General features: G+C 39.3%; 2 protein-coding genes across 4 annotated transcripts in view; one reads left to right on the forward strand and one right to left on the reverse strand.

Annotated features, from left to right (window-relative positions):
* The first annotated feature begins 420 nt into the window (after positions 1-420).
* On the forward strand, positions 421-1,950 carry SCGB3A1 (secretoglobin family 3A member 1). The gene is made up of 3 exons (XM_082725838.1): positions 421-623; positions 1,249-1,499; positions 1,806-1,950. The coding sequence occupies exons 1-3, from the start codon at positions 473-475 to the stop codon at positions 1,827-1,829; spliced, it is 426 nt and encodes a 141-aa protein (XP_082581964.1). The 5' UTR covers positions 421-472; the 3' UTR covers positions 1,830-1,950.
* An 11,565-nt stretch (positions 1,951-13,515) lies between these two features.
* Positions 13,516-27,738, reverse strand: part of CNOT6 (CCR4-NOT transcription complex subunit 6) — a 72,047-nt gene continuing 57,824 nt past the window's right edge. For 2 of the 3 annotated variants that reach the window (XM_082723588.1, XM_082723587.1), the window contains exons 5-12: positions 25,737-25,841; positions 25,587-25,655; positions 24,368-24,525; positions 23,543-23,697; positions 22,789-22,943; positions 21,632-21,862; positions 19,529-19,731; positions 13,516-17,562 (exon numbers count right to left, since the gene is read on the reverse strand). In XM_082723588.1, coding sequence (XP_082579714.1) covers positions 17,350-17,562; positions 19,529-19,731; positions 21,632-21,862; positions 22,789-22,943; positions 23,543-23,697; positions 24,368-24,525; positions 25,587-25,655; positions 25,737-25,841 — 1,289 coding nt within the window. In that variant the 3' untranslated portion in view covers positions 13,516-17,349. The remainder of the gene's footprint in view (positions 17,563-19,528; positions 19,732-21,631; positions 21,863-22,788; positions 22,944-23,542; positions 23,698-24,367; positions 24,526-25,586; positions 25,656-25,736; positions 25,842-27,738) is intronic. The other variant, XM_082723589.1, reaches the window with a different exon arrangement.

Genomic DNA, 27,738 nt, shown 5'->3' on the forward strand with positions numbered 1-27,738 from the left:
GCTACCTGTGGCCCCACCAGGGAGGGGACCAGGAATAAGGCCTAACCTGGGGGCAGGGAGAGGTTCACTACCTGGAGTTTTTTCTCTGCCTCTCCAGGACCAGGGGAGCCAAGATGGCCCCCACTGCCTGACATTTCGTTGGTCTGGCAGTGGGGGGCAGGACTGGGTCACACTTCTGTCCACTCTGCCCCTTCCTCACCGGAACCCATAGCATGGCTGGAGGGCCAGAAGGACTCAGAACAGAAAGCTCTCTGCAAAAGCAGAGGCCTGGATGGGCCTCATGCCCACAAAAAATAGCCTGTATTCCGGCTCTGGCTGGGGAGAACAGCCCTCAGCCCAGGGGGCCCTGCCAACAGGAAGTCCCTGAGATTCAGGCAGAGCAGGGGCGCACAGGCTTCCCAGGACCCACCAGCCCGAGCAGGAAGTTGGCTGAGGCTCTGTTGGCTGAGCAAATAGCACATTTCTCAGGAGCATGTCAGGGGGAGGCCCCAGCCCAGGGGAGGGGGAGAACACGGGGTATATAAAGCCCACAGCAGGGCCCATCTCTGTTCCTGAGAGCAGGTCCGCCATGAAGCTCACTGCTGCCTTCCTGGTGCTCTGTGTGGCTTTGCTCAGCCAGCCCGGTGAGTGCTGGCAGGCCTCAGTTCCCAGCTCCTCGCCACAGGGTCCTGGCAGGGTCTCTGCTGGTCCCCTGGTCCCCTGTCCCAAAGGTAGCCGATCCTGATCCTGTAGCCCCTGCCTTGGGTCCCAGGCCACTCCTCTGCCTCCCAGCACTCCCTGTCCTTCTGGGCAGGAAGTCCTGCTTCTTCCTGGGGTCTTCAAGACCCTCTGGGGCCTGCCCTGCCCAGGGCCCTCAGGCTTTCTCTCATGTCCCCAGTGGCTGGCCCTGGTTTCTCTTTTCCACCCAGCACCAGGGTGAGCTCGGACCAGTACTGGCCCCGGTCTGGAATTGTCTGCCTCATCCTTCAAGGCACAGCCCAGGTGTCCCCTCTTCTGAGGGGCCCCCACTCAGAGCTTTCCTCTCCTCCCTCCACCCTGGGGCCACCCTGTAGGCACCTCTGTCCAGCCCCCTGCTTGCTGGGCCGCGATTTTGTTTACGGCTGCCTCTCCCAGCCAGCTGGGACTCCCTGCCTCAGGAGGGAGTGGGGTTGAGGGATTTACCTCCTGGGGGGAGCCAGGCCCTTGGCAGGTCTCCATGGAGTACCAGTTCAGATGGGGTGAGGGGATCTTCTCTGCTTGTGTTTGCAGCTGCATCTTTCTTCGGGAACTCAATGGCCAAGCCTGTGGCCTCTGCTTTGAGTGCTGCAGAGGCTGGTACAGAGGCTGTGGCCAGGGCAGGAGCTAAGGTCCAACCCTTTCCCGGAATCTTCAATCCCCTGAAGTTTATGCTGACCATGCTGGGGATCCCGGTGGAGCATCTTGTGGAGGGTTCCAGGAAGTGTGTGGCCGAGCTGGGCCCTGAGGCCGTGGAAGCCATGGGGGCCATGAAGACGCTGCTGGTAACATGGGACACCCTGGGTGCTCCCTGCGAGGGCAGCCCTTCCCAGCCTCCCATAGAACGGAAACACCCACTCCCTAAAAGGCTAACAAGGCGTCTGGGCCCTGTGTCAGGGAAACCTCATGGCCTACCCTCAGGAAAAACAGGATGGCCTTGGGTGGGAACCGGGTTGATCCTATGTGAAAGGGGGGCTGCAGAAGACCCCTGGAGGTAAGGGGGGACCTCTCCAGGAACTCTGCCCTGAGTCCCCTTGGGTGCTCTGCGGTGGTGGGTTGGAGGAGAGCAGAAGCCTGGCTTCTCTTTGCAGGGGGCCCTGACATACTTCGGTTGAGCCAAGGCCGGTTTATCCCAGTGTGGGGCTGAGATGCTGCCATCGACAGACTGGGGACCTGCTGCCCAGCCCTGATCATCCAAGCCCTTCCCCTAATCTCTGAATAAATACAGTAACAGCAGCTTTGGGGCTGATTTGTTCTTGCTGTGATACCGATCCCCGTTCGTTTCCTCCTGAAAGCAATGGTGCTGAAGAAAGAAGGGGCCAGTGGGAGGATGGGTCCCACCCCGCAAGAGGAGCACTGTGCCCAGATTAGGTGTGGGTGTGTGCATGTGTGTGAGGGACCCTACTGACATTCAGCAGGTGACCCGGAGCCAGTAATTAAAGCTGTTGGGCATCAGGCAAGCATAAGTTACTGTGGCTTAACCCTCTCTGTGGTTAAAATTTGGAAGTTTTGTTTTCTTCCATCTACTTTGATTTCTTCCCTAGAATGAGGCACAACTGAAGGCTGCATGCAGGAAAAGCCTGGCTTGCATCTGGTTTTCCCTGATTTCTGGTAGTTTCATTGGAATAATTAGTGACTTTGATTGCTTCTGTTCTACCAGCAGCATTTCTGGACTGATCCTCAGGGTTGATGGGAAGGTGCCCCGAGCTAGATAGTGACGTCCATCTCTGGAGAAACTTCCCAGTAGACTCCTTTTTTAGTGATAAATGACAAGTCACGTTTCCTGGGAAGGGTTCTCCCCAGCTTGACTATCAACCAAACCACCACAGACAATCTGACTCCTTTTCTAGCTGTTACTCTATGAAGACATGGGTCTGGCTCTTTTCTGTTCCTACTTGGATAAGGACATTCAGGGATCTAAATGGGGGAGGGTGCATTTTGACAAGTTCCAACTCAACCTAGAACAGGTGGCTCCCAAGGATGCAGATTAAATCTCTCATCAACACCACTGCCCCCGAGTCCCCAAGGGTTCTGAATCTTTGCGTCAGGCTTGGGTCTGGGCAAAAATGAACCTTAGCGAGACAGATCACTGCTCATCTCTGGTGGAGAAGGCAGTGGGGTCATGACCTGACCTGAAACGACCACAGGCCCTTTTCTCCCGACATGACATAGGTTCCTCAGTTAATGCCCTGGACTCGAATGTTCAAGGGGGATCTCTGGAAGAACGCCAAGACTACAGGAGCTTGCTCGAACAGACAGTGGGCTTGGGGACTCAGCCAACGACCCATCTGAGATGGCCCTGCAGCCTTCTACCTCTGGTCTTCCCAGGCAAACACCAGAGGGGAAATCACAGCACTTACTAGAGAAAGGAGACTGAGGGTAACATCTGAAGCCATGAGGCTAACTCCCTCCCGAGATTCCTGCAGGAATGGAAAAGACCAACCATAATTCCCTGGAAAGAGGGAATATGGTTTAAAGCTAGATTTCATTAAATATCTTATTTTGCCCATTTGACTTGATAACTATATAGATATTTAACATGATCCCAAAAGACTGAATAGTTAAAAAAAAAAAAAGTCTAAAAATTGAGTTAATAAAAAGAAAACAGGAGCGCCTGGCTGGCTCAGTCGTTAAGTGTCTGCCTTCGGCTCAGGTTATGATCCCAGAGTCCTGGGATGGAGCCATGCAGCAGGCTCCCTGCTCAGCGAAGAGTCTGCTTCTCCCTCTACCTTGGCTTGTTTTCCTTCTCTCACTGTCTCTCTCTCTCTCTGCATCAAGTAAATAAATAAAATCTTAAAAAAAAAAAAAAAAACAGAGAAACGAATCTGACTTTGTTTCTTGCGGTGGTAGAATCCCCAAAGGACTAACTCTTTCAGGGCACCTGGCTGGCTCCAGTGGAAAAGCATACAAGTCTTGAGCTCAGGGTCATGAGTTCAAATCCCACAGTATATGTGGAGATTAGTTAAAAAAAAAAAAAGGGCATTCCAAATAACATGAAAATAGTCATTTACAAAATTCCAACAGAAAGTACAATTATAATTGCCTTTCTCACTGAAGGAACCAGGAGTTTTCGGAAAAATGGCTGGTTCCAGATATGGAGCAGGAAATGTAAAAGATGAACCTAGACCATCTTCTTATAACAGAAGCTGCTAAAGACTATCAGAATTGTACTAAAAAGACACACGGACCAGCGTGAATAAGTCACTGGCCAAGGATGGGGTAATTTGAACATCAGTAATGGTAGTAAGTGGAGTGAATTACAGGCATTAGATTTGCTCATATCCATAAGTTTTTGATACAGGAGGGAAAAATAGACTGTTTGGTAACCTTTGGAGGACACAAGAAAATCAATTCATTATTCTGAAAACTGGGATACCTGGGAGGTTCAGATAGTTAAGCGTTTGCCTTCAGCTCAGGTCTTGATCTTGGGGTCCTGGGATGGAGTCCTGCATTGGGCTTCTGGCTCAGAGGGGAGTCTGCTTCTCCCTCTCCCTCTGCCTGCCACTCCCCCTGCTTGTGCTCTCTGCCAAATAAATAAATCTTTAAAAAATTATTTTGGGAGCACCTGGGTGGCTCAGTGGGTTAAAGCCTCTGCCTTCAGCTCAGGTCATGATCCCAGGGTGCTGGGATCAAGCCCCACATCAGGCTCTCTGTTCAGCGGGGAGCCTGCCCCCCCCCCACTTGTGCACTCTCTCTCTCTCTCTCTGTGTCAAATATAATAAAATTAAAAAAATTATTTTGAAAACTAAAAACTATTTTAAAGTACAAAGTTTAAAACATGTAAAAATTAAAAGACAACTGAGGAAAGATACAGGGTTAAAAGGTTAAGTACCCTGAGTGCATAAAAAAATCACGAATTAACCAGAAAAGGACAAAATCCTCGACAGACATAAAATCGTAAGAGAAACTCGAAATAGGAAAAAAAAAAAAAAAAAAAAAACGCCTGTTACTAATAAGGGAACCATAAACAGAAATCACAATGGGTTACCATTATACCCATCAGATTGCCAAAAAGTCAGACAAAAACAAGCATTGGCAAAGTTGGGGAAGAAAGGCAAAATCTTATCAACTTCTGGTGGGAGAGTAAGCAGAACACCCCCAACTTTTTAAAAAGATTTTTATTTATTTATTTGACAGAGACAGACAGCAAGAGAGCACAACAAGCAGGGGGAGTGGGAGAGGGAGAAGCAGGCTCCCCCCTGAGTGGGGAGCCTGATGTGGGGCTTGACCCGAGCCAAAGGCAGACACTTAACAACTGAGCCACCCAGGCACCCCATGCAGAAACACTTTGGACAGGAGTAAGCATATCTAGTACAGTCAAACACATGCCTGCCCCAACACCTAGCAATTCCAACCCTTAAGATTATACTCCAGAGAAGCTCAGTTTACAGTGGCACCTACCAGAATGTTCAGAGCAGAATGGTTTGTAAGTGTTTGGGGAAGGAGAGAGAAAACTAGAAACAACTCAAAAATACTTGCAGGGAAGGGTAGATTTTGGAATATTCATACAAAATGCAATATTACAATGCAGCTTACAACTACATGCACTAACGTGAGTGAATCTAAAATAATTCAAGTCCCAGGGGCGCCTGGGTGGCTCAGTGGTTTAAGCCTCTGCCTTCGGCTCGGGTCATGATCTCAGGGTCCTGGGATTGAGCCCCACATCCGCATCGGGCTCTCTGCTCGACAGGGAGCCTGCTTCCCATCCCCTCTGCCTGCCTCTCTGCCTACTTGTGATCTCTCTGTCAAATAAATAAATAAAATCTTTAAAAAATAATAATAATAATTCAAGTCCCAGAAGAAATCATACAAAATTATTTCATTTGTTTTTTAAGATCATTTATATACTGTAGGCTTTACCCTTTTAAAGTATATAATTCATATAATTTATATTTTAATAATAGTTTTTTAAATAGCTTTTAAAAAAATATCTACCATAGTATGCAACCATGATGACTACTATCCAATTTTATATTTTTATCACTCCAAAGAGAAACTCAGGTCTTCTTTGGAGAATGTCTATTCAAATTATTTACCCATTTTTAAATTGGGCTGCTTTTTTCATTGTTGAGTTGTAATTATTCTTTATATATTCTGGAGACTAGACTTAACAGATACATGTTTTACAAATATTTTCTTCCATTCTGTGGACAGCTGCTCCCCTTTCTTTTCCTTTGAAGCATGAAAGTTCTTAATTCTGATGAAATCTATTTTCCTCCATTTGGTTGCTTGCACTTTAAGATGTCTTATCTAAGAAACTATTACTCAACCTAAGGTCATGGAGATTTATACTGATGTTTTTTCCTAAGGGATTTTAGTTTTAGTTCTTACATTTAGATTTTTTTTTTTTTTATTCCTTTTACTTATTTTACATGATGTGAGACTGAAGTCCAGCTTCATTCTTTTGTTTATGGAAAATCAGTCATCCAGCCCCATTTGTCAAAGACACTATTCCTTCCCCTAATAAGGTGTCTTTATTACCTTTGTCTCAAATCAATAGGCCATAAATGTAAGGGTTTATTTCTGGTCTTTCAATTCCATTGATCAATATGCTATTCTTAGGCCAATACCGCACTTCTTGATTACTGAAGCTTTGTAATACATTTTGAACTCAGGAAATTTGAGTCTTCCAACTCTGTTCTTTTTCAATATTGTTTGGCTCTTTGGAGTTCCTTGGATTTCCATGAATTTTAAGATCAGCTTTTCAATTTCTACAACAAACAAAAAGCCAGCTGGAACTATGATGGGACTACAGTTGAATCTACAGATCAATTTGGGGAGTATCACTATCTTAATGGTATTAAGTGTTTCAGTCCATGAACATGAGTCTTAATGCTTATTTAGGTCTTTTTTCAAAGTTTTGTAATTTTTTGTACAAGTCTTCCATTAAATTTAAGAATTTTACTCTTTATTACAGTAATGCAATTGCTTTGATTTTTTATTTATTCCTGGCTAGTGAATAAAAATATGGTTTTTGTATGTTGATCTTGTTCTAATAACCTTACTGAATTCATTTATCAGTTCTAATAGGTTTTTGGTGTGTGGAATACTTGGGGTTTTCTAGGCACATCATGTCATCTGCAAATATACTTTTACATCTTCCTCTCTGATCTTATTATTTTTTATTTCATTTTCAAGCCTTATTTCCCTGGCTAGAACTTCTGGTACAGTGCTTAAGAGAAGTGATGGGTGAACATCTTGTTTTTTTCTGATCTTAGAGGAAGAGACTTCACACTCTTTCACCATTAAGAAGGATGTCAGTTGTGGGTTCCTCACCCTTTATCAGGCTGAGGAAGTTCTCTTCTGCTCCTTTTTAAATGAGAGGTTATGGAATTTTGTCAATAGGTTTTCTGTGCCTAATGATGTGATCCTGTGGTATTGCCCTATTGATGGAGTGTATTATATTAAGTGGGGATATTAAGGAACCTCGTTTTTAGATAAATCCCAGTTGGTCATGGTGTATGATTATTTTACATGTTGCTGGATTCAGTTTTCTGGTGTTTTAATGAAGATTTTCCTAGCTGTATTCATAAGCAGCATTAGTGTGTAGTTTTTTTCCATGTGACATCTTTGGCTTTGATATGAGAGCAACACTGGTCTCACAGAATGAGCTAAGTGTTCCTTCTAATTTTTGGAAAGGGATTGTGAAAAATTATTTATTGTTGAGTACCCAGGAGAAGTCACCAGTGAAACCATCTGGACCCAGGCTTTTCTTTCTATATAGCTTTTGTTTTTAATTCAATTTATTGTTATATATTTATTCAGATTTTGTTTCTTGTCAGTTTTGGTAATTTGTCTGTTTCATCTACATAATCTCAGTCATTAGACAGCAATTGTCCATAGTACTCCATAAGCCTTTTTATTCTGTAAGGTTAGTAGTAATGTCCTCCCGTTTATTCTTGATTTTAGTAATTTTTTTTCCTGCTCAGTATAAGGCTCATCAATTTTGCCTATTTTCCAAAGAATCAGCTTTTGTATCTGTTGATTTCCCTACTAGTTTCCTATTCTCTACTTCATTATTTTCTGTTCCAATCCCTTATTATGTCCCTTCTTGCTTTGGGTTTACCTTGCTCTTTTGTTTTCCAGCATTTTGAAGTGGAAGATTAGGTTATTGAGATCTTTTAAAATGTAGGTATTTACAGCTGCCAATTTCCCTTTCAGTACTGCTTTCACTGCATCACAGAAGTTTTGGTGTGCTATGTCTTTTCATTTATTTCCATGTATTTTCTAATTTCTCAAATTTTTCCCCCTTTGGCCCACTGGTATTTTAGAGTGTAGTTTACCACAGATTTCCAAATTTCCCAACTTTCTTCCTAGCTTCCCTTCATGATGATCAGGGAATATACTTGGTACAATTTCAATTCTTTAAACTTCTTGTTTCATGGCATAGCCTACTGGACAATGTTCCCTGTGCACTTGAGAATATGTATTCTGCTATGGGTAAGTAGAATGTTCTATACATATCTGTTTAGTCTACTTGGTTTATAGTGTTTCAAGTATTCTATTTCCTTGATCTTCTGCCTAGTTTTTCTATCCATTGGGAATATGGTATTGGACAACTATTAATGTTGATCGTCTTTCCCTTTCATTCTGTTAGTTTTGCTTCATGTAGACTGTGGTTTATCATTTAGCATTGCTCATGATTACAAAAAGTTTCTCTACCTCTAGTAATTTTGTTTGTTTTCAAGTCTACCTTGTCTTATTTGGATAGCTACACCAACTTTCTTGTTCGCATACCTTCTTCCATCCTTTTATTTCAACCTGTTTGTGTCTTTGAATCTAAAGTACATCTCCTGCAGTTAGCACATGGTTCCATTATTTTCATGCAGTCTGACCTTGCTTGATCCATTCACATTTAATATTATTGGATTTATGCCTGCCATCTTACTTTTTTTTCAGTCTCATGCTTCTGCCTATTCCTCCTTTAATACTTTTTGCATTAATATTTCCTAGTGTAACATTTTAATTATTTTAAGAATTACATAAAACTGAGAAAGTAGATTCATATATCCAAATTATCCCAAATTAACACTTTCCCACAAGTGAATCATCAAAAGTCATTAAAAACTTTTTTGAAGCCACATCAACAAAACTGGTTTATTCTTTTATAATCTATTTAACTTTGTAGCAAAAGCTTATCAACTTCTCTCCAAGTTAAGAACATTTTCATTCCAGTTCTCATTAATTCTTACATCCGCTCTAGAATAACATCAGATTCAAATTTGCATAATTTGAAAAACAACTCTAAACTTAAACCAAGGTATCAACAAAGTGTCCCTCAAATTTTTCTTCTGGTTTTAGCAGCCAATTTACAAAATGTGATGACAGTTAAGATTTGTTAGAATATATACAAAATTCGGCATTCTTGGTTTGTATCATGAGGTTCAACATAAATTCTTGTACCTGCCTGTGAAAGTCACAAATCATCTTTCCTCTCCTTGGAGCTTCAATTTTGGTTCACTCATATGCAGACCGATACTTGTAAGAAAATGTGTATCATAGAGACATGGTTTGCTTTTGATTACTGACTATTTATAGCAAGCATTTCTTTTGTTGCAAGATAATCTTAAACTGGTATTAAATGAACAGTAAACCATTGTTAAAGTTCCTTTCATAATTTAACCAATGAGCATTAGAAGACAGGATCATTGAGTTTTAGCCTTCTATCCCTCTGAATAGTCTTCACAAACTTGATTTGACATTTTATTTACTTAATTTTAACTACTATGACATTTTTCAGTCTGTTTCAGGAAATTAAGTGCAACTACCTTCAATAAGCATAAGGTATAACAAAATAATAAAGGAAATCACTAAAATTCCAACAAATCCAGATTTCTGACCTAACACAGTTACAGCACTATCTGTAACAGAAATTATCTTTCTTCATACCTGGAAGAAATTCTTTGACGGATGTAAAAAACACAAAAATATCTATGTTTTAAGTCTGAGTGGAGGCCAAGAGTTCACATTTCTTTGTAAATTTGAGAGTTCTTTAAGAAAATGCATACACTAAGTACTTACTGTTGGTGTATTTTGTATCATACAACTCATGTAAAGCTAGTAAGTACTTCAATGTTTAAACTTTAAGCAATCTTTAAGAGTATTAGGAAGGTCTTATAGTCTCTAGGTAACTAGGTAACTAGGTCTTAGTCTCTAGGTAAACTGAAAATACTTCATTCTTGTAAAATACTTTGTGTCTTCATTTTCTAACAAAATTTCCATAATATAAATATATTTTTCATACTGTATCTCCACTTAAATGTTTTTTCCTGTGGAAGAATACAAGCCCTTTTTATAGCTGGTCAAATCTACAAGCTCATATCCTGTTATAAAAGAGTTTTTTTAAAAATCTGCTGGCCTTCCAATACTTCATTCAAGTAATTAATTTTATCTATTATTCTTTTTTGACTGTTAGCAGGAAACATTAAATTCAATTAAGCATTTCAAGAAAATGTACCCTACTGTTGCCCACTTTACTACCTTTAAATTTTTTTACACTGGTTTTCCTTTTCCTCTGGTGCAACAAATTGCCATTGTTGTTCACCATGAAATTCATGATATCCCTTCTAGTCTTCATTGTTCCAGTTGTGGGACTAGCTCAGTTCTGCATCAGCATTGGTTTTAAGTTTAATAATTTGTCCACACTTCTTTTTTAAACCAGAGAAATAATTTTATATTAAAACGAAAAAAGGCATCTCAATCACTAGTGATTTCCATAGGCACAGTAACTCGTGCTGCTGGCAGGAAGTACTCACACATATTCTAAAGTTACTTCAGTTAGTAAAATATTGTTAGGATGGCATCAGTTCTTGACATCAACTGGTGATGTGTCTATGTGTAACACAAGCAATACACCGGTTTCACATCTTACACAATGTGTCAGATAAAGGGAAATTTGGTCCTATCACAACAATAAAATTTCAGCGAAACTGAAAAGTATCTTACAGATCCAATCCCACTGGCCGTATTTCAAGGACTCAAAAGGCACACGTGGCAGAGTCTGCCAGATTGAACACAGGTCTAATCCTCTGCATGACAGGAAAGTCAATTTAGAATTCATGGTTTCCTTTCATTTGCTCTACTGAAGTGTCTTCTAATACCCATTAATTACTGAACTCTTCAGTTAGGGGCACACTGGATCTCTTTTGCAGACTAAACTCCGAATGAAAAATAATGCAAAATGAAGTAAAGTGTAGTTTGAGAAACAAAATTCTTTGCCTAAATGTTTCTGTGAGGTCAGTAAAGGAGAAAGGAGGGTCTGCCAGCAAACACCTGAAGGGGCGGGGAGACAGGGTTTGCCTAATGAAAGTAATGAGGGACTGAACAAAACTCACTTACATGTCTTTTCACCCACAAGTGATGAGGGACCAATTAAGGTTCTTACTGATTCTGTTCCCTGAACATTTCAAATTCTCCTTCCTTTTCCCACTGATTTCCCTGCAAGCCATCCTCAGCTTATCCTGTCAACGGGACCATGCCAAAAGCCAGTAAACTAGTTTTCCTGTTCTAACCCACCCTCCAGAGCACTGCCATAGCAACTTTTCTAAAACATAAACCTAGTCATACCGCTATTTAAAACTCGAATCTGGCTCTTCACCACCACCTGCAGTTTTAAGTTCAAATTTCAGCATGTGGCTCAAGGTTCCAAAGGCATCCACTGTGTTCCAGCCACCCCACTTGTGTGCTTCCCATTGAAAGACCCACCTCGTGCTCGAAATTCAGAACTACGCACGATTTCACAAAGGGCTACTATATTCATCTGGGATGAGTAATTTACTATGATTCATCTGGGAAACAAGTTCTTAGTCCTTCTAAGTTCTAAGGACTAGTTCTAAGGTCACCTCTGGAAAACTTTACAGGCTCATGCAGATTTGCGCCCTCCATACCAAGAATACCTTTAGCACGTGTTACATCAGATTATAATGAGTGAGGAGCAACTTGAAGTCAGAGACCAGCGCTGGAGGTCTCTATTTCCAATCTTGGCGCAGCGTCTGACAAGAAGAAATTGCAAATGAGTATGGATCAGTATGGTGACCAAGAAAAGTACACTAAGAACAACTCTGATCACCAAAATGGACCAACTACACAAAGCGCCCCCACCATCGCGGCTGTTCAAAGTTACCATGAGCAAGCATCGAGCCAAGGACAAGGAGAAAAACGTAACTCACAAAGCTCCCAGTGTCAAGCACATGCCTCTCACACCTATGTCACTGATCAGAACCAGCCACCTGCACCAGCATGACTATTACACGGGAACCAAGCCCTGCATCCTGTAGACGTCTTCCACCCAACTTTAGTCACACGGTCATTCCTCTTCAGCATCCTTGACAGACTGGGTTTGTTAAGAACTACATGAAGTTGGGGAACAGTACGAGTGGGTGTGCCGCGGAAGGGCAATACTCCACTCACCGGGCTGTAGGGCTAGTGGATGAGGCATTAACGAAGACAGTGTTGTGCTGACGGGCTCCTTGGGGCCTGTAGCTTACTCACTGTGCTAGGAAAGGTGGCGACACTGGCAGGAAGAACTCCCATGCCCACCCACTTCTGGGCACATTGGCGTAGTGAGCAGAATTTCTTATGACAGGGACAAAATAATTTAACAGCTTTTTAATGCATTGGAGTGATTCAAAGTTTGCCGACTTTAAAAACTGCCATCTCCTTACTTAACAGATTAAAAATGTTCATGTAGCTAAAGAAACTACAGAAACTGGTTCACAAGCCACCTTGTTTTCCCAATTCCTATAGACTGGTTGGCCAGAATCACCTGGGGAGCAATCTACTTAGAACATTTTATGTTTCACTATTTGGAGGAAATTAAACTTAGATATTTCTCAAACTCTTGTAAGATTCTAGTAAACACTATCTTTTTCTGTAAGATTCTTCTAACATATGATCTGTTTTATTACAATTGTCTTCAAAGTACTTATGAAATTTAAAACCAATTTAAATTTGAATACCTAAATAATACTCCAAAATGGGAATTCTAGGTATATATAACATTACATAGAACAGGAAAACTTTATTCTAAATATATTTTCCTTTTGTGTTCCCTTAGGTACTTGCTTCCTCTCAAGAACATAAACCAGAATTTATAAAGTAACATGGACATAATACCTCATTTACTTGTCATACACTTTTCAACAATATAAGGAGGAACAAGACTTCTGTTACAGAGGTAAAGTTATATATTAAACATTAGGTAGAAAATGCCTACTTTAAAAAGTGTACATCTTGGCAAACATTCATCTGATTTTATGATTTTTTTAAGCATCTACATTAAAAATTCACGTTTGTTATAAAAAGTAGTTTCTAAAAAACAAACGGACTTTTTCTGAAGAGTCACATTTTTAAAGTTTATATATATATACAGTAAAATACACATGTGAAAAGTAAAACATAGAATCAATTAGTATAACCCCACCAACACAGGGTTTGTCACCATATTTAAAAGCATTTATTTAAAATATGTCAAACTCCTTCCAAAAGACGGAAGACACATGAGCCCATTTCTTATTTTAAACGAGGTATATGTTAACAACGACAAAATTCCTAAATGCAAATGGACCATCAGTTGCCTAGATATAAAAATGAACTTTGGCAAAGACGTGTCATACAGAACAACACAGCCAATGTACCATCTCCCCATATCATGGCCCTTGTCCCCCATTCACCCCTTCCCCTTTCCAAAGGGTGAGTTACAATCCTGTCCCAGATGACTCATAATTTTAACTATGTGGTCTGCTAATATTTATTTTTCTCAAACCTCAGTACCACGGCTATACAAATTACACTTTTAAAATATTTGAAACAGATATTGAATTTATTGGTTGGCTATGAGTAGGAAAATACATCAGTAAAGAAAAGAGACCCTGTATATAAATATAATACTAGCTAGTTACAATTTGACCAAGAAGGTTCCACTGAAAAGAACAGTAAAAGCCCTTGTTACCACCAGTCCATAGGTACATATTCGGTTTCCCATCACCCTTATCAAAGAGCTGCCTAGGCAAATGCGACATTCTTTGAGCTTAGTGCAGATAATGTGCTGAGTTTTGTTACATGAATGGTAAACAAAAATTAGTCCAGTGCATTACACAATATAATGTACTGTGAACAAAGACTAGATACTCTATTTTAGACACTACTTCAACATACCGGTTATTAAATCTTATGTAACCAAAAAGAAGAGCAAAGTGAACATCCTAAAATACTGTTTACGAGTAGGGGAGAAACACTTGCTAAAGGTGTTCTTTGAATTATCTGCAGCATTTGTACTGAATATTCTGACTGGTTCATTAAAAGAACAAACTGCTGTAACTATTTTGCCTAGGTTGGCTTTTGTCTTATATATGGCATGACATGACCCCAAAACCTTACATCACTATGAAACTAATTCCATGAATTTAAATAGTAAGAAAAATGGAATACTATAACTGGAGTTTATTACCGAAAACCTGAATCTTAGAAGAGCTTTGAAATGTTAACTTTAACATTTAGAAGTGCATCCCACCCAATTTAATAATGTCCTTAGTTTCAAAGTGCTAACTCAAAATAAGTTTTCTTGGCCGTCACCAAATCAAGAATAAAATCACATTTCTTGGAGATGTTCCTTGCCTGTCTTCTAGGATTATTAAAGTTGTAATCAACAATTTATTTCTAAACTTTAGTTTAAATTATGCCATAAATTAATTTTGATGAACATTATTTAAATTCTCAACGCATAAATAATTACCAATAATACAGTAAAATGTACTTCAAGGGATTTACAAGGTATTGTGTGCCTCCAAATTTCTGATCAGTAAAAACAGAAAACACACCCCAGATTTTCTGTAAAACATTCATAAAATGGATTTACCCAGCAAAAACACTGAAATTACATTATGGCAACACCACATTAAATATATCTGTTACAGAATTTTGAAAAAAAAAATCTATACTGAGAAAACATACTAGTTTTTATTGCATTTCAAAGAGTACGGATTATTGGAAATTATCCAGGACACAGAAAATATTTAGAACACAAAACCTTGCTTAACAAAAGTATCAGTCTATTTTGGTGTGACTGTTATTCCCTACAGACCCCAAATATTTCTTCCTCTTTTGAAGGTTACAGTTGCCAGTCTACACTCTTGGCTCAATTTATCACTATCTAAATAAGATGGAGAAGCTGTTCAAACTGACCCACAGAATGCAGTATGCCCAGAAGAGGCAAGAACAAATAATTTCAAGACATAACAGGCCTTTATATCTTACTACGCTGCCCCCAAATTCAAATATATTGCAGACGATAACAAATACAGATGAAAACATTTTGTGTAAAGCTCAAACCTTTAGCATCTAACAAGTGCACTCTAGTTCCAGCATCTATGAAAAGAATACATCCTCCATTAACAAATACAAACGAGTAAGTGCTTCTCCCCTCCCCCTCCATAAAGCTCTCTGGACCTGTTATCACATAATGCAGATCATAGGAAAAGCGGTCTCCTTGCCTCATCAGTCCAACCAGCTCCAGCTCACCTTTGCTGGAAATTGTCATGATGCACATTACCAACACAGTGTTTAGGAAAAATGAGTAAACACACCTTTTATTCACACTTTACAAAAAAAAAAATAATAATAAAAACCCCATAAAAAGTTATGCATTGGTTCTATATCGATAATACCAGCTTTCCAATGTACTGATTATAAACTGGACATGTTTGGTGTCAGCACAACTTAAAACAAAAAGCAAAAAATAAAAAGCAATCACAACAAAATCTTAAAAAATCCTCAAAGGAAAAACCAGGTCCCAGACAAAGATTCAAGATCAAAACCTTTGGGAAAATTCTTTAAAAAAAGAAAAAAAAAATCATTTATTTAAACGTATGTAATTTTATTTTTTCTTAAAAACAGAATAAGCACATTTAAGTGCTGAATATTTTTCATAAAATTTTAAGTCATTATTCACAATGACTCATCTTCTGTATAAAAATTGTTAATAACATTTCAACATTTTTTCCTTACTGCTCACATGTTGTCCTTTTGCTCCCCTGCCTGCAGTTGAAACAAAAGCAGTTAGACCAAGTTCCCTCTGAATTCATTTGATTTTTGAGAGAATGAATGAGAATAGAATACACACAAGTTACCTTTGCCTGGCATTAACTACCGACACTATGGGAAAATACAGGGTACAAGAGAACTTTTATCTCAGTTGACCTATTAAAATGACTTAGTCACTCTCTAAATGATCTGAAGAATTGTCTTAGGGACCTGTTTTGAAAATGTATCTCATTTACACTGCTTCATAAATGGAAAATTATTTAAGAAAAAAAAAAGGGAATGATTTTTAAAAAAAAACACGGAGAGAAAGGAATACACGGAAACCAGAAAGAATTCACATGATAGCAGTATTCCGGGTGACGGACGGCACTGTGCAATGACACCAAGAAGTAGTGCTTGGGTCTGGTGAGCAAAGACCCCGGGACCCACCCTATGAACATGTTCCAAAATGTGCTATTCAATGCTTCACAATGGGAAAAAAAGCCACAGCTTATACAAAAGCGTTTTCATAAAATTCTCACAAATGTTAAACAGTATTTAAAAAATAGAAAAGAGGATGCACAGATTTTCTCTGCATGCACAGGCAGTGCTTGGTGAGAACAAATTTAGGCAGGCACAGTGGAGATAGGACAGGAAGTGTCTCAAAAAGGAGTTAAGAAGCTGCATTCAAGCAGCTGTACATTTGTAACTTAAAAAAGTTAAAGATTTAAAAATATCAGAATGTACATATATCGACCATTACATTCAGTCCATAAATGCCTACAGATCATTCACTGCTCAGCTTATCTGTCCTGGAAGATAGCTTTTGTAAAAACCCAGGAATTCATGGATAAGTTGCCTCTGGTCTGAGAAAATGTCCAAAGCTTTAAGCAGATTTAGATTTAAAGAGCAATGTTCTCAGTTTAAAAATAAAGTAGTACAAAAGGGCCAACAAAACCCTAACAGTGCAAATCATCAGCAGAGAAAGTCTGTTGCAACTTCTTTTACAAGCTGGCCTTTTATAACACATGAAACAGTAAAAAAACTTAGCCTTAGTTTACAATACAATCATTTCCAAATCTGATTTTCTTTTTAGTACAAAATTTCATAAATCAGGTCTTCTGTGGATCATATACAATCATAAAGGCTAAATTCAAAGTCTCTATTTTACAAACAAGTCTGAAAAGGGAGGGAGTAAAGGATGGAAGAATGGTCTCTGGATGTTATTACTGGCCTCAAAAAAGTAGTGCTACAGATGTCTGTGCAAAGAGATATGCTGTTCAAACATTTTCCTATTTCAAGGCATGAAAATATCATATCGGACAGAAGAAACAGGAAAAATCACTTGTAACAAATTAAAGATAGGTGTAAACACACCAATCCCTGTCTAACAGTATATAAAGCATATTGGGCTCAGAATTTGTCTGTTGCTAGCACCTGGCTTTCATACTATATCCTTATCAAATAATCAAGATTGAAAACTCAAATCATCAAGGAAAAGGAAAAAAAAAAAAAACTAAACAAAAACCAAACCCTGGTGGCCATACCTCACTCCCCTATATTCAGATTTTAATGAGTTTACAAGTGAAACTGAGGTCGTCCTCTGAAGGTTCTGGACTACCTCCTGCCAGGAAGGTGAATGCCGTTCACTTGGGGCAGGAAAGGCAGTAAGAGCTCCAGTTGTGCAAAAAGTGAGAAGTGGTCGGAGGGGATGAGTGGGTGTGGGCAGCCGCTGATATTATTCTCAACAAGCCAATGGTGGTCCAGAGGTCCCAGGATGCCTAAAGTGTTCAGCTGAGGTTTCGAATAGAAGATGTAGTCAATTATACCCTGAAAAACAGAAGGTAAAAGAGATGAGGCCTCATGGAAGTGGAGAGCCCTCAAGACATACCGTTACCGTTGCATTTGGTGGACAAAGAAAGGGACAAGCATGGGGGAAGAGACAGTACTACATAAACCAAATGATCCCAGATGTCAAATATAGCAGCAGAATGAAGACAGTTTAGGATGATAATCATTCATTCTTCCTCTTTTCTGGACCTTTTCATAATCTTGAATGAGACCTACAAGAACCTTCCTAGTATGGCCTCAGTTTCTCTTTCCTAACTTGATTTGTATTATTTTTTCATCCTGTTACTCTACTACACCATACTAGCCCTTTTTGGTGGTGGTGGGAAGGGTATGCTGGGAGGGAAGAAGAACATTCCTTGTAGGTGTCAAACTCCTTCCTGCCCCAGGGACTCCACACATGTTGTACCCTCCGCCTGGAATACTTTCTTCTATTTGTCATTTGGCTCATTTCTTCTCAATCTTTATGTTGAGTTCAATCATCTCTGCAAGTCCTTCCCAAATCTTGCCCTCACCCACCTGCTACCTGCTACCACCTCCAAGTCTCTTCTCTTGTTCATACACACTCCAAGTGTAACTACTACACACTCACTTGGGTGCTGGAGACGGGACTCTCCCACCAGACTGCGAGCTCCACCAGGGCCGGGACACCTCTGCCCTGCACACCTGCAGCAGCACAGGGGCCCAGCACTGGGCACCCAGGTAAGCACTTTGGTTTGCCCCTCTCCTCCCTGTAACTCAGCTTCTCTTCCACATGTTTTCAGTCAAGGATATTTAAGCACATTCAAGTGTCTTCCTCTTGTCTCTGTATCAGCAACAGGAACAGAAAGAAAAAAAAAAAATCCCTAATCTCTCCCACCTTTTTGTCAACACCCTCACCTCCTCTTCAATCAATCTGCTTCAAGTAAGAATCTCAATGCTGCTTTTTACTATCTCCTTGCCTCTCCACATTCTTGTCTCTGTGCCTAGCTCTCCAGTGAAGCATCTCTTACCCACAGCTTCTGGAAGCTGAAGGCATGCTTCTCTTCCCCCAGAAAGGCCTTCCTGCCTTGGCAGTTGGGCTCCTACACTGTCCCGGTTTACCTCTTCTCTCTGGCCCCTCTTCTGTCACTTACATGTTCCTTTTGCCCAGAGTCTGCTCCAGCCTCTCTCCATCTCCACATACTCATCTGTTCCCAGGGTTAAATCATTATCTACAGCACTGTGCCTCCTCCAAAGTCAAATTTAAAAAACTTCAACCTTTTCAAGTTTCTCAAAGAAGTCTAACAGCCCTCCCCTCTGAAATTAAGACCCAGTTAGCACTAGTATTTAACATTCTAACATACTACCTAACCTGAATGATTCTTTTTCCAGGAGTTTAGAAACTAAGAATCAAGAGCAGAAATGCAAAAGATGGTTAAAAGAACAGATGAATGCAGTCCAAAACAACCACTGGTATTAAAAAAGAGGAGAAGCACTACGGCAAGACTCCATATTGTAAGCCGTTAACTGTGTCTGAGGGCATATAAATAGAAGATATATTTTTAAATGGCTAATATAAACCATATTTTGACATTCAGGGAGTACAGTTTCAGTTAAATTAAAATATGAAAGATGAAATACGTCACTCCAATGGACACCAAATTAGATATGATGGTACTTTCCGAACAGCTTAGTTAGCAATGAGCATATAAGAAACATTAACTGCCCCAAAACCATGACAGTTAAACTCAGGATTTACGATCATTATTTCATCCAATTTCTTACCCTGGAAATGGCTCTAAGGGGTAACTATCAAGTAGGAACGGGACACCAATCACAGAAGAGTAATAAGAGAATACTGCTGCCATTGAATTCAAGATGGCTTACTTTAGGTCTCAACACACATCCACATTTCAAAGACATAATAAAGTTACAAGACTCTCCCAAAAAATGGAGGTTTAAAAAGTTTCTCAATCTCAAAAGTCACCTTGAAATCGAACGTGTAATTTGTATAAGGCATCAGGCCACTCTCATAGGCACTCTTCAACTTGAAACCATGCGTGATCCTTCCATTGGTTGTCCCATTTTTCCCATTACAGCTGAAATTTGTAAGACTTTCATTGTATCTCAGTTCCTTAAAGTCTTTATGATTTGTTTCTACTCCACCGGTGCTTAAATATTCTACAACACCTATAACAAAAATACAGGTACTTTGTTCACTGTCAAGTATAATACGCAGTGTACAAAACTGAAAATATGTAATACTAAATACTTTAAACCACACACTGCCCCTTTCTAAAATGTTTGTTATTGTTTTGTTTTGGATTTTTTTACATTGCCCAGAACTTAAGTCCATTTTTACATGGTTTTGATCCTAGTGTACTAAATATTTTATATTTTGCTGTGCTGGTCTTTCATATTTGTTGAACTAGTTCTTTATTTTCTTTTTAAATTCAGCTTGTTTTTACTTTTTAAAAGAGTTTATTTAATTTACTAGAGGGAGAGCAAGCAGGGGAGGGAGGAGGGCAGAGAGAGAAGCAGGATCTCCACTGAGCAGGGAGCCCGACAAGGGGCTCAATCCCAGGACCCTGGGATCATGACCTGAGCCCAAGGCAGACACTTAACCCACTGAGCCATGCAGGTGCCCCTTGTTTTTACTTTTTAAAAAGAATTAACTCCCTAATTAAAATCTTGGTATCTAAGTTTCTGCCTATGTTGAGTTATTTACTCGGTGTAAAATGCCAAGATTAGGATTAAATGTGCCATTATACATACTGCCAACTATGGAAGAGAATGCCACCAGCTAGTGGGCTCTGGAAATAGTTATTTTACTTTTCATTTAATTAGTTAGCAAAGTTGGACATTTTCCCATGTGTTAAATACTATTTTTTTTTAACAATGAAATGAGGCTTAGTATGTATTATCTGACTAGAGTCTGTCTTTGCCCCTCAGATACTCTGTAGTTAAACAGAAGGCAGAACACATGCAGAGAAACTGCCAGAGAACATCCCCCCTGCTTCAGCAGCAGTGAACCCGAGAGAGCTGGCTGAGATGGCCTGAAGAATTATGGATCTCAGATATCTTTACCTGCCCTGAAAACAAATTTTAACAGTTTTTATCTTCCCCCTGGCTCTCATCCATCATAATGGCAATGAACTGCTAGTGAACTGAACCACTCCAAATGTGACTGTACTTCCATGCTCGGGCACATGTGCAAGGGCTTGGAAAAGTACTTTGTGCAAATGACAAAATATAAATGAGGAGTTGAATCACAAAAAGGGAATACTTAATCTGATAATACAAGAACTATGGTTTTGGTCACTGTACTATCCAATGGGAAAGTACTCAAGAATAAGCCTTTCTGTATTCTTCTACATTGTAATAAAAATCAAGATCCCAGTTCTTTCTTTGTTCACAGTGCTAGCATGTTCTGTGAAAACAAAGGATCTCAATTTCCACCTAAGGTGTAGCGGCATCAGGCCCAGCAATATTTTTTTAAATTATTTTTTTAAAGATTTTTTATTTATTTGAGAGAGAATGAGTGAGAGAGAGCATAGAGAGAAGGTCAGCTCCCCAAGGAGCTGGGGAGCCCGATGCAGGACTCAATCCTGGAAGTCCCGGATCATGACCTGAGCCAAAGGCAGTCGCTCAACCAACTGAGCCACCCAGGCGCCCCAGGCCCACCAATATTAAGATCCTGTACAGAACCATTTACATCACATCCTGTTACTACATGCTGGAAACCCAGAGAAGCTATCTTAATAACCTTCTCAGAGTCTGGATTATACATGACTTGGGGATAATGAAATATAATCATATGTTCTTTAACAAGTTATTTCAAGTTATCAACTACATGTTTATCAAAGATGATTAATTTCCCCCCTTAGGTTTTCATAACATCATTTCGTTTCCAAAACAGTCTCCCTGCTACACACACAAAAAATGTTAAACCTGATTCATAGCTGCTGCTATAAGCTGAATTTTCGTTTTGACTAAATTTGGAATTACCAAAAACAATATATTACGACAACATTTTAAGTCCAAAAAAAAAAAAAAAAAAGAGCATTCTATATAAAATATCTTTTCTCACCAGAATCTGGCAAAGAATTAAGATCTGCACATAACACCAGTGGAATAGTTCCAAATTCTCCCAATACACTGGACTGGAGGTTTCGTGAGGCTTTATCAATAATGTTCTTCACTTCTGAGAGGAACATCATAGTTTGAACCAACTTCACATCAGAGTATTCAGGGTCCCAATGCATATGAGCATTAGCCACAAGAATAAGTTGTTTTTCTGCTCCAAGATGTGGCTTTCCAGCTATAGTAGGTAAAAAGAAAACAAAGAGACAGACAAAACCCGCCCATCAGCCCATATATTCTCACAGGATCTGAAAGCAAGTAGTGTATCTCAGAGTCTCAGGAGCAAAAAAGGATCCTAAACTCTCCCTAACCACCACGCCCCTGATGACTAATATACCATACACAAACCTGAGCAAGCAACAGTCCTCTGAGCTCTGCTTAAACAGTCTGACGGAAGGCATGCACTACGTGAACACACATGGTCCATTCTATTTGGGACAGCTTTACTTTTAAACAGTTGTCTCCTTAAAACTGCTGGCTTCATTGATGTCCTAAACTGAATCTCATAAAGTTAAATCTACACCCTTTTTCTTACACTTAATACAGGTGCTAAGTTTCATCTCTATTTTCTCTCCTTCAGGTTAAACATCTCCAGTCCCAACTGTTCCTCGAGTGACACAAGTTTCAGTTCTCAGCATGATGGTCGCCCTAAATGTACTTTCCATTTGAAATAAATGGTCCATTTATCCAAAACTCAAAACATTTAAAATAATGATTACAAGTAGGGCAGGAATACAAGTTAGCTTACAGAGTATCCTTGCTGCCAAGAAATTATAGGAGGGGATGGATTTCTCTCTGAGCAGTTATTTTAACTAATATTTACTTCAACATTTCTTTTATGTAAAAAATTATTGGGAGAAAAAAAAAAAACCACCACGTTTTTCCTTTGGCTTTATGCCTTCCAAAGTTTGAAATACTTTTCTGGGCTCTGCTTTCTCATCTTAAGCTTTGTGGTGGAGAAAAAGGGAAACGGCATTTTAGAAATGACTTAAATTCTCACTGAGTTTCTTCAGGTGTTAGACAAGACTATTAATACATAACAAATGTTCTGCTTTCTGTTAAATTTTGGAGGTCAATTTTACAGGAAGTGAAAAGGTCACTCACATGACATTTCCATCAATTCCTTTCGAAGTTCTAGCAGTACTGCAACTCCAATGTTATCTTTTGTCATGACTCTGTTCAGCATAGCTTCAGACCCTTCCGAATTTGCCATTGCTAGCTGATTAAATTCAACAGTGTGTTTCTGAACCAAAGTAAATCTAAAACACAAACAAAAACACACACACACACACACACATATAGATTTGGGAATACCAAGGTATTAACTTTGTGGGAAATGCGGTTTTCCCAAACTTCCTTAACAAATATGAAGGCATGTAAATCACATTATAGAAAATCCTCCACACTTCACACCAAGCTTCCCACATCCGTTTCAAGTTGTTCTCAGTCTGTTACTGATACAGATAATATCCTGAAATACTTTTACAACTTAAGATAATGTAGTCATCTTCTGCTTAAGTTTCATATTGGAATATTCCATCTTGTAATTTTAAAATAATTCTTTTCCAAAGAAAAGAATCCCTCTACCATCCTAGAGGGAATGTTAATTACGAGGTGTTTCAATTAACAATTGGAGTTAAACCCTAGTGAACACCTGAAGAAACAGCAGCACTTTCAACGAGTCTCCAAAACAAGATCACTTCTGATGCTTCAAAACCAAACAAAACCCTTTAAATCAACAGTGTTGTTTTACTGAGTAATAATACAATGCTTCACTCTCCGGTCTGCCAACTAATTTCCACACCCCTGACTACCTGCAAATACTGAGAAATTTTGTTTTGAACATAAGATGACTTACTTTTCTGTCTTGAAGAATATTGCACAGCCATCGACATGTTTTCTTTCTTGTTCTGACATTGTTCTAGCTCTAGATTTAGGACTAAAGAATCCATTATAGCCACGTTCTTTCAGTTCTACCAGAAAAAAACTGTAATACTGTTCTGTTTCAACCTCCTGAAAAATTGCAAATGGCAAAGTTATTTCATAAGACAAAAATGAGTCCTATGCATTAACTTTACATGTACAGTTTGAGGGGCTGAAATAATTTCAAAGGACTAATCTGCAGAATAAGGAATGCAACGTCTCTTCGATATACATACACGTCGATGTGTGTGTATTTTCTTGTATTTTAGAATTGATGGGGAGTAAGAATCAGAGAGAGAGGAGGAACTTCGCAGATTCTAACTGCAGAACAGTGACCTGCCCAAGGTTGTGTAAATTATTATGAGCAGGACTGAGACCTCAAAGTTACTGGGCATCAGGTTCAATGCACTTGCCACTATCCCCTAATTATTCTATTACTGCTGACAGCAAAGCAAAACTATACCTTGACAATGCCGCAATTTCAGTAACTCTGCCACCCAATTAAAAACAGTGTGAGGGCATTTGAGAGGGAAAGATGAAAACCCAAATTAACCCATTTGCTTCACTTGGCAGTACAATGGTGCAAAACAAAGCAGGTAGTGAACACTCCCAGGATTCGCTAAAAACAGAGCCAATTATTTTAAGAATTGCTGAGCCAGAACTTCAAATGTGTCAAGGTAATGTGTTCCCAATTTGTCCCTTGCTTATCAACATTGGGGCATCTAGGCAATTTATACGAATTCTTGTGTAAATGACTTACCTGAAGACTTATGATATCAGCATTGCAGCTCAAAATTTCTTGAATAATGGCCTTTTTCCTGTAGTCCCAATTTAGTGCCCAAGATGGACAGTAGCCGTATAACTGCCGGGTCGCATATTTATCACAAAGAACATTATAGCACATGACAGAAAACAAGGCTGTAGGAAAGATAACTTTACTTATTCACACACGTGGCAGAAAAAAAAACACAATTAATTTCAATCGTTTTCACTTAGATGCTAAGTTTGACTTTATTCACTCAATATATATTCACTGAAAAGCTACTATATGCCAGACATAACGGATATAAATAAAGTTGAATAAGGAAGGAGAGATAGCTGAACAAATTATAATACGATGTGTTATCTGCTATAGAGATACCCACAGAAGGTTTGAGGCTAAAAGACTACGGTCTTGAGCCTCTCTGTCTCTAAGATCAGGGTTCATCGCATCTGTACTCCCTCCATCACTCTGCTAAGTGCTAATGCAGAATATGGAAAATTGACAGTTTTCTTAATAGGCATGGGTAAGTTTCTTCTACAGAGCAACAATCAATTCATATGAAAGGAAAGAGGAATCATAGACCAAATCCTGTTATACACATCATGTAATTCTCAAACTATTTTCACACAAGTTAAGTTAAAAGGACATCACAGGCCATTAGTTCAATTTCTCTCTCAAGTAAGTGTCTGGGCTATCTTACAATTCTGTAGTATTGAGACATTTGGAATATATTAGGGTTTGGAAACTTGCAGTGTAAAGATTTTGCTGTATTTATTATAATAAATGGGTTTGCTCAGTACTTCAGAGCGAAGCTTCTCAACAGTGGCACTGCTGACATTACAGGTGGGTAAATTCTTTGCTGTGGAGAGTGCGGGTGGGGCAGTGCTGCGAGGTAGCATGCTTAGCAGCATCTCTGATCTCTAACCATGAGATGTCAGTAGCACTTTCCCCAGTTGTGAAAATCCAAAAATGTCTCCAGACATTGCTACGTGTCCCTTGGGGGATGAAAATCCCTGAGAAGCACTGCTCCACAGCATCCCTATGGCATAGGAGAGAGGCCAACTAAGTAACAATTAAGTCTTTATTATAATCTCTCAAACCAAATCAATCCTAAGCATTCAACTATAACACAGCCTGTAATCTAACCCACGCCAACAACACTGTTAGATTTATAATACCAAGTAAAAATAAGTTAAAAAAATATAAGGCTACCAACCAGTTGGCCTTGTTCTGTCTGGTTCTTGCAACATAATCCAAGATCTTGGAGGTGGCTGTTCTGTTGAAACTAGTTGAATATAAAACACAAAATTAAGCAATATTCTTATACATCTTCCTAAAAAAATTGTTTGAACAAATAACCACTTACTTCTTTTTGCAGTACCTGCCAAATTATCAAGCAAATAGTTCAGTAGCCTTCTTGTTCCATCTGGTTCCAGATAGAGGTTCAATATATCCTGGGTAAGTGGATTTCCTGGAAGTATTTTTTAAATAGGTAAAATGAAACCAAGAAAGGCAACAAAGTATTCCAAAATTATCAGATCAACCATAACAATGTATAAAGTTACCAGTAATATACCAAACCAGAGGAAATATTTTACTAGTTTTTGAAGAGAAGAATAAAAATGACTCATATCATGTTCTAAAGAAGCAGCCAGAAAATGATTATTGTGGATTGATGTCAATGTAGAAGAGACCTAACATTGCTCTGTATCTGGCCCTGCCTCAACAACACTTTTACGATGATCAAACCCCAGTGAAACCAGAAGGGGAAGAGTGGGAAGGAGGGACAGACAAGGGAAAAGAGAGCCAGTATAACGAATCAGCGAATCAAAACTTAAGAATGCAACAAAGCTAACAAGGAGATATCCTAATGACAAATGTAGTTGGCACTTAGAGTCTTTAAAAAATTCTACTAAATAAAGTAATAACAAGATGGGACAGATTTGGCTTAAGACTAAGTCATTAAGGAAAGGGGAAAACCCCAGGGCTGTGTGCCATCTGTAAATTCAGTAATGGTTTCCAAAGTACCAGAAATGAAAGCAAGAGCAATCATTTACATGAATCTACAAGAGTCTCAAATCCTCTCAGAAGGATTTCTTACGTGCCTTCGAAAATTAACAGTACAATGAACTGCTTTGGACAGTGAAGTTCCTACCCATGCCACACAAGGGGGGGATATATTGTTCTGGATGCCACAACTCCACTAATAAATTTTATAGACTTAAGAAAACAAACGATTCATAAATCATTGTAAAGTAACTGTAAGATCTTTACTGTTCCAAATGAAAAAATATTTTCAAAGATGTTGCCCCCTTACTTTCCCTGCCAGAGCAGTTTTAGAGAAAGCCAGCAAAAAGAAAAGGTTGAGTAAGATCAGGGTTTCATAATGTAATCTGAATATGCCCAGTTTCAAGTAAAAATCACTCATCATACCAAGAACCAAGAAGATTTCAAACTAAGGAAAAGTCCAACACCAAGATGACAAAAACATTAGCATGATCTGATGTAAATACAGCAGTCATGACAAAAATGCTTTAATGAGAAATAGCAAAAACATATTTGAAATAAATGAAAAAAACAGGAAGACTCGGCAAAGAAAAAGTTTTGGCAAATGAACAAAACATGTTTTTGAAAATAAAAATATTAAAACTGCAAAACAGAATACATGAAATAAAAGTTCAGTGGATGCGTTCAATAGCAAAACAGAGAGTCAGAGGAAAGAATCAGTGAAACAAAGAACGGTAAGAATTACCCAATCTGAACAACAGAAAGAAAACTGCAAAAAAAATGAACAGAGCCTCCGGGACATGTGGGACCACAACAGAATTCTAAGGGTAGAAGCACAGAACAAGAAGCACTGAGTTGAAACAGTACTCAAAGAAATAATGCCTGAAAAATCCCCCAAATTTGGAAAGAAAAATAAACCTGCGGATCCAAGAGTCTGATAAAATCCAAACAGGACACACTTAGAAGAATGCACAGCAAGCCACACCATAATTAAACTTCTGAAAACTAAAGAAAAAGAAAACCTCTTGAAGGCAGCCAGAGAAAAACACCCTACCTCTAAGGAGAACACACTCTGAATCACAGCAGACTTCACATCACAAGCCACAGTGGTCAAAAGGAAGTGGCACAAGATTTTTAAGCACTGAAAGAAAAGAACTGGCAACCCAGAACCAATACCCAGTGAAAACAGCCTTTAGGAAGGAAGGAAAAATAAATACATTCTCAGAGCACAGAAAACTAAGAGAACCTATTGCCAGCAGATCCATCCTAAAAGAATCAGGAGTTCTCTAAATACAAAGGAAATGATGAAAGAACGAACCTTGGAACACTAGAAAAGAAAAAAAGACTGTGGTCTTCAGAAG

The sequence above is a fragment of the Mustela nivalis genome, assembly GCF_964662115.1.
Source record: "Mustela nivalis genome assembly, chromosome: 3".
NCBI lineage: Eukaryota > Metazoa > Chordata > Mammalia > Carnivora > Mustelidae > Mustela > Mustela nivalis.

Bases quoted from the DNA above. Each gene is read 5' to 3' on its own strand.
- SCGB3A1 (XM_082725838.1), top strand. From the start codon at position 473: ATGTCAGGGGGAGGCCCCAGCCCAGGGGAGGGGGAGAACACGGGGTAT. The intron at 624-1,248 runs GTGAGTGCTGGC...TTGTGTTTGCAG, and splicing joins GGCTTTGCTCAGCCAGCCCG to CTGCATCTTTCTTCGGGAAC. The intron at 1,500-1,805 runs GTAACATGGGAC...TTCTCTTTGCAG, and splicing joins GGGCCATGAAGACGCTGCTG to GGGGCCCTGACATACTTCGG.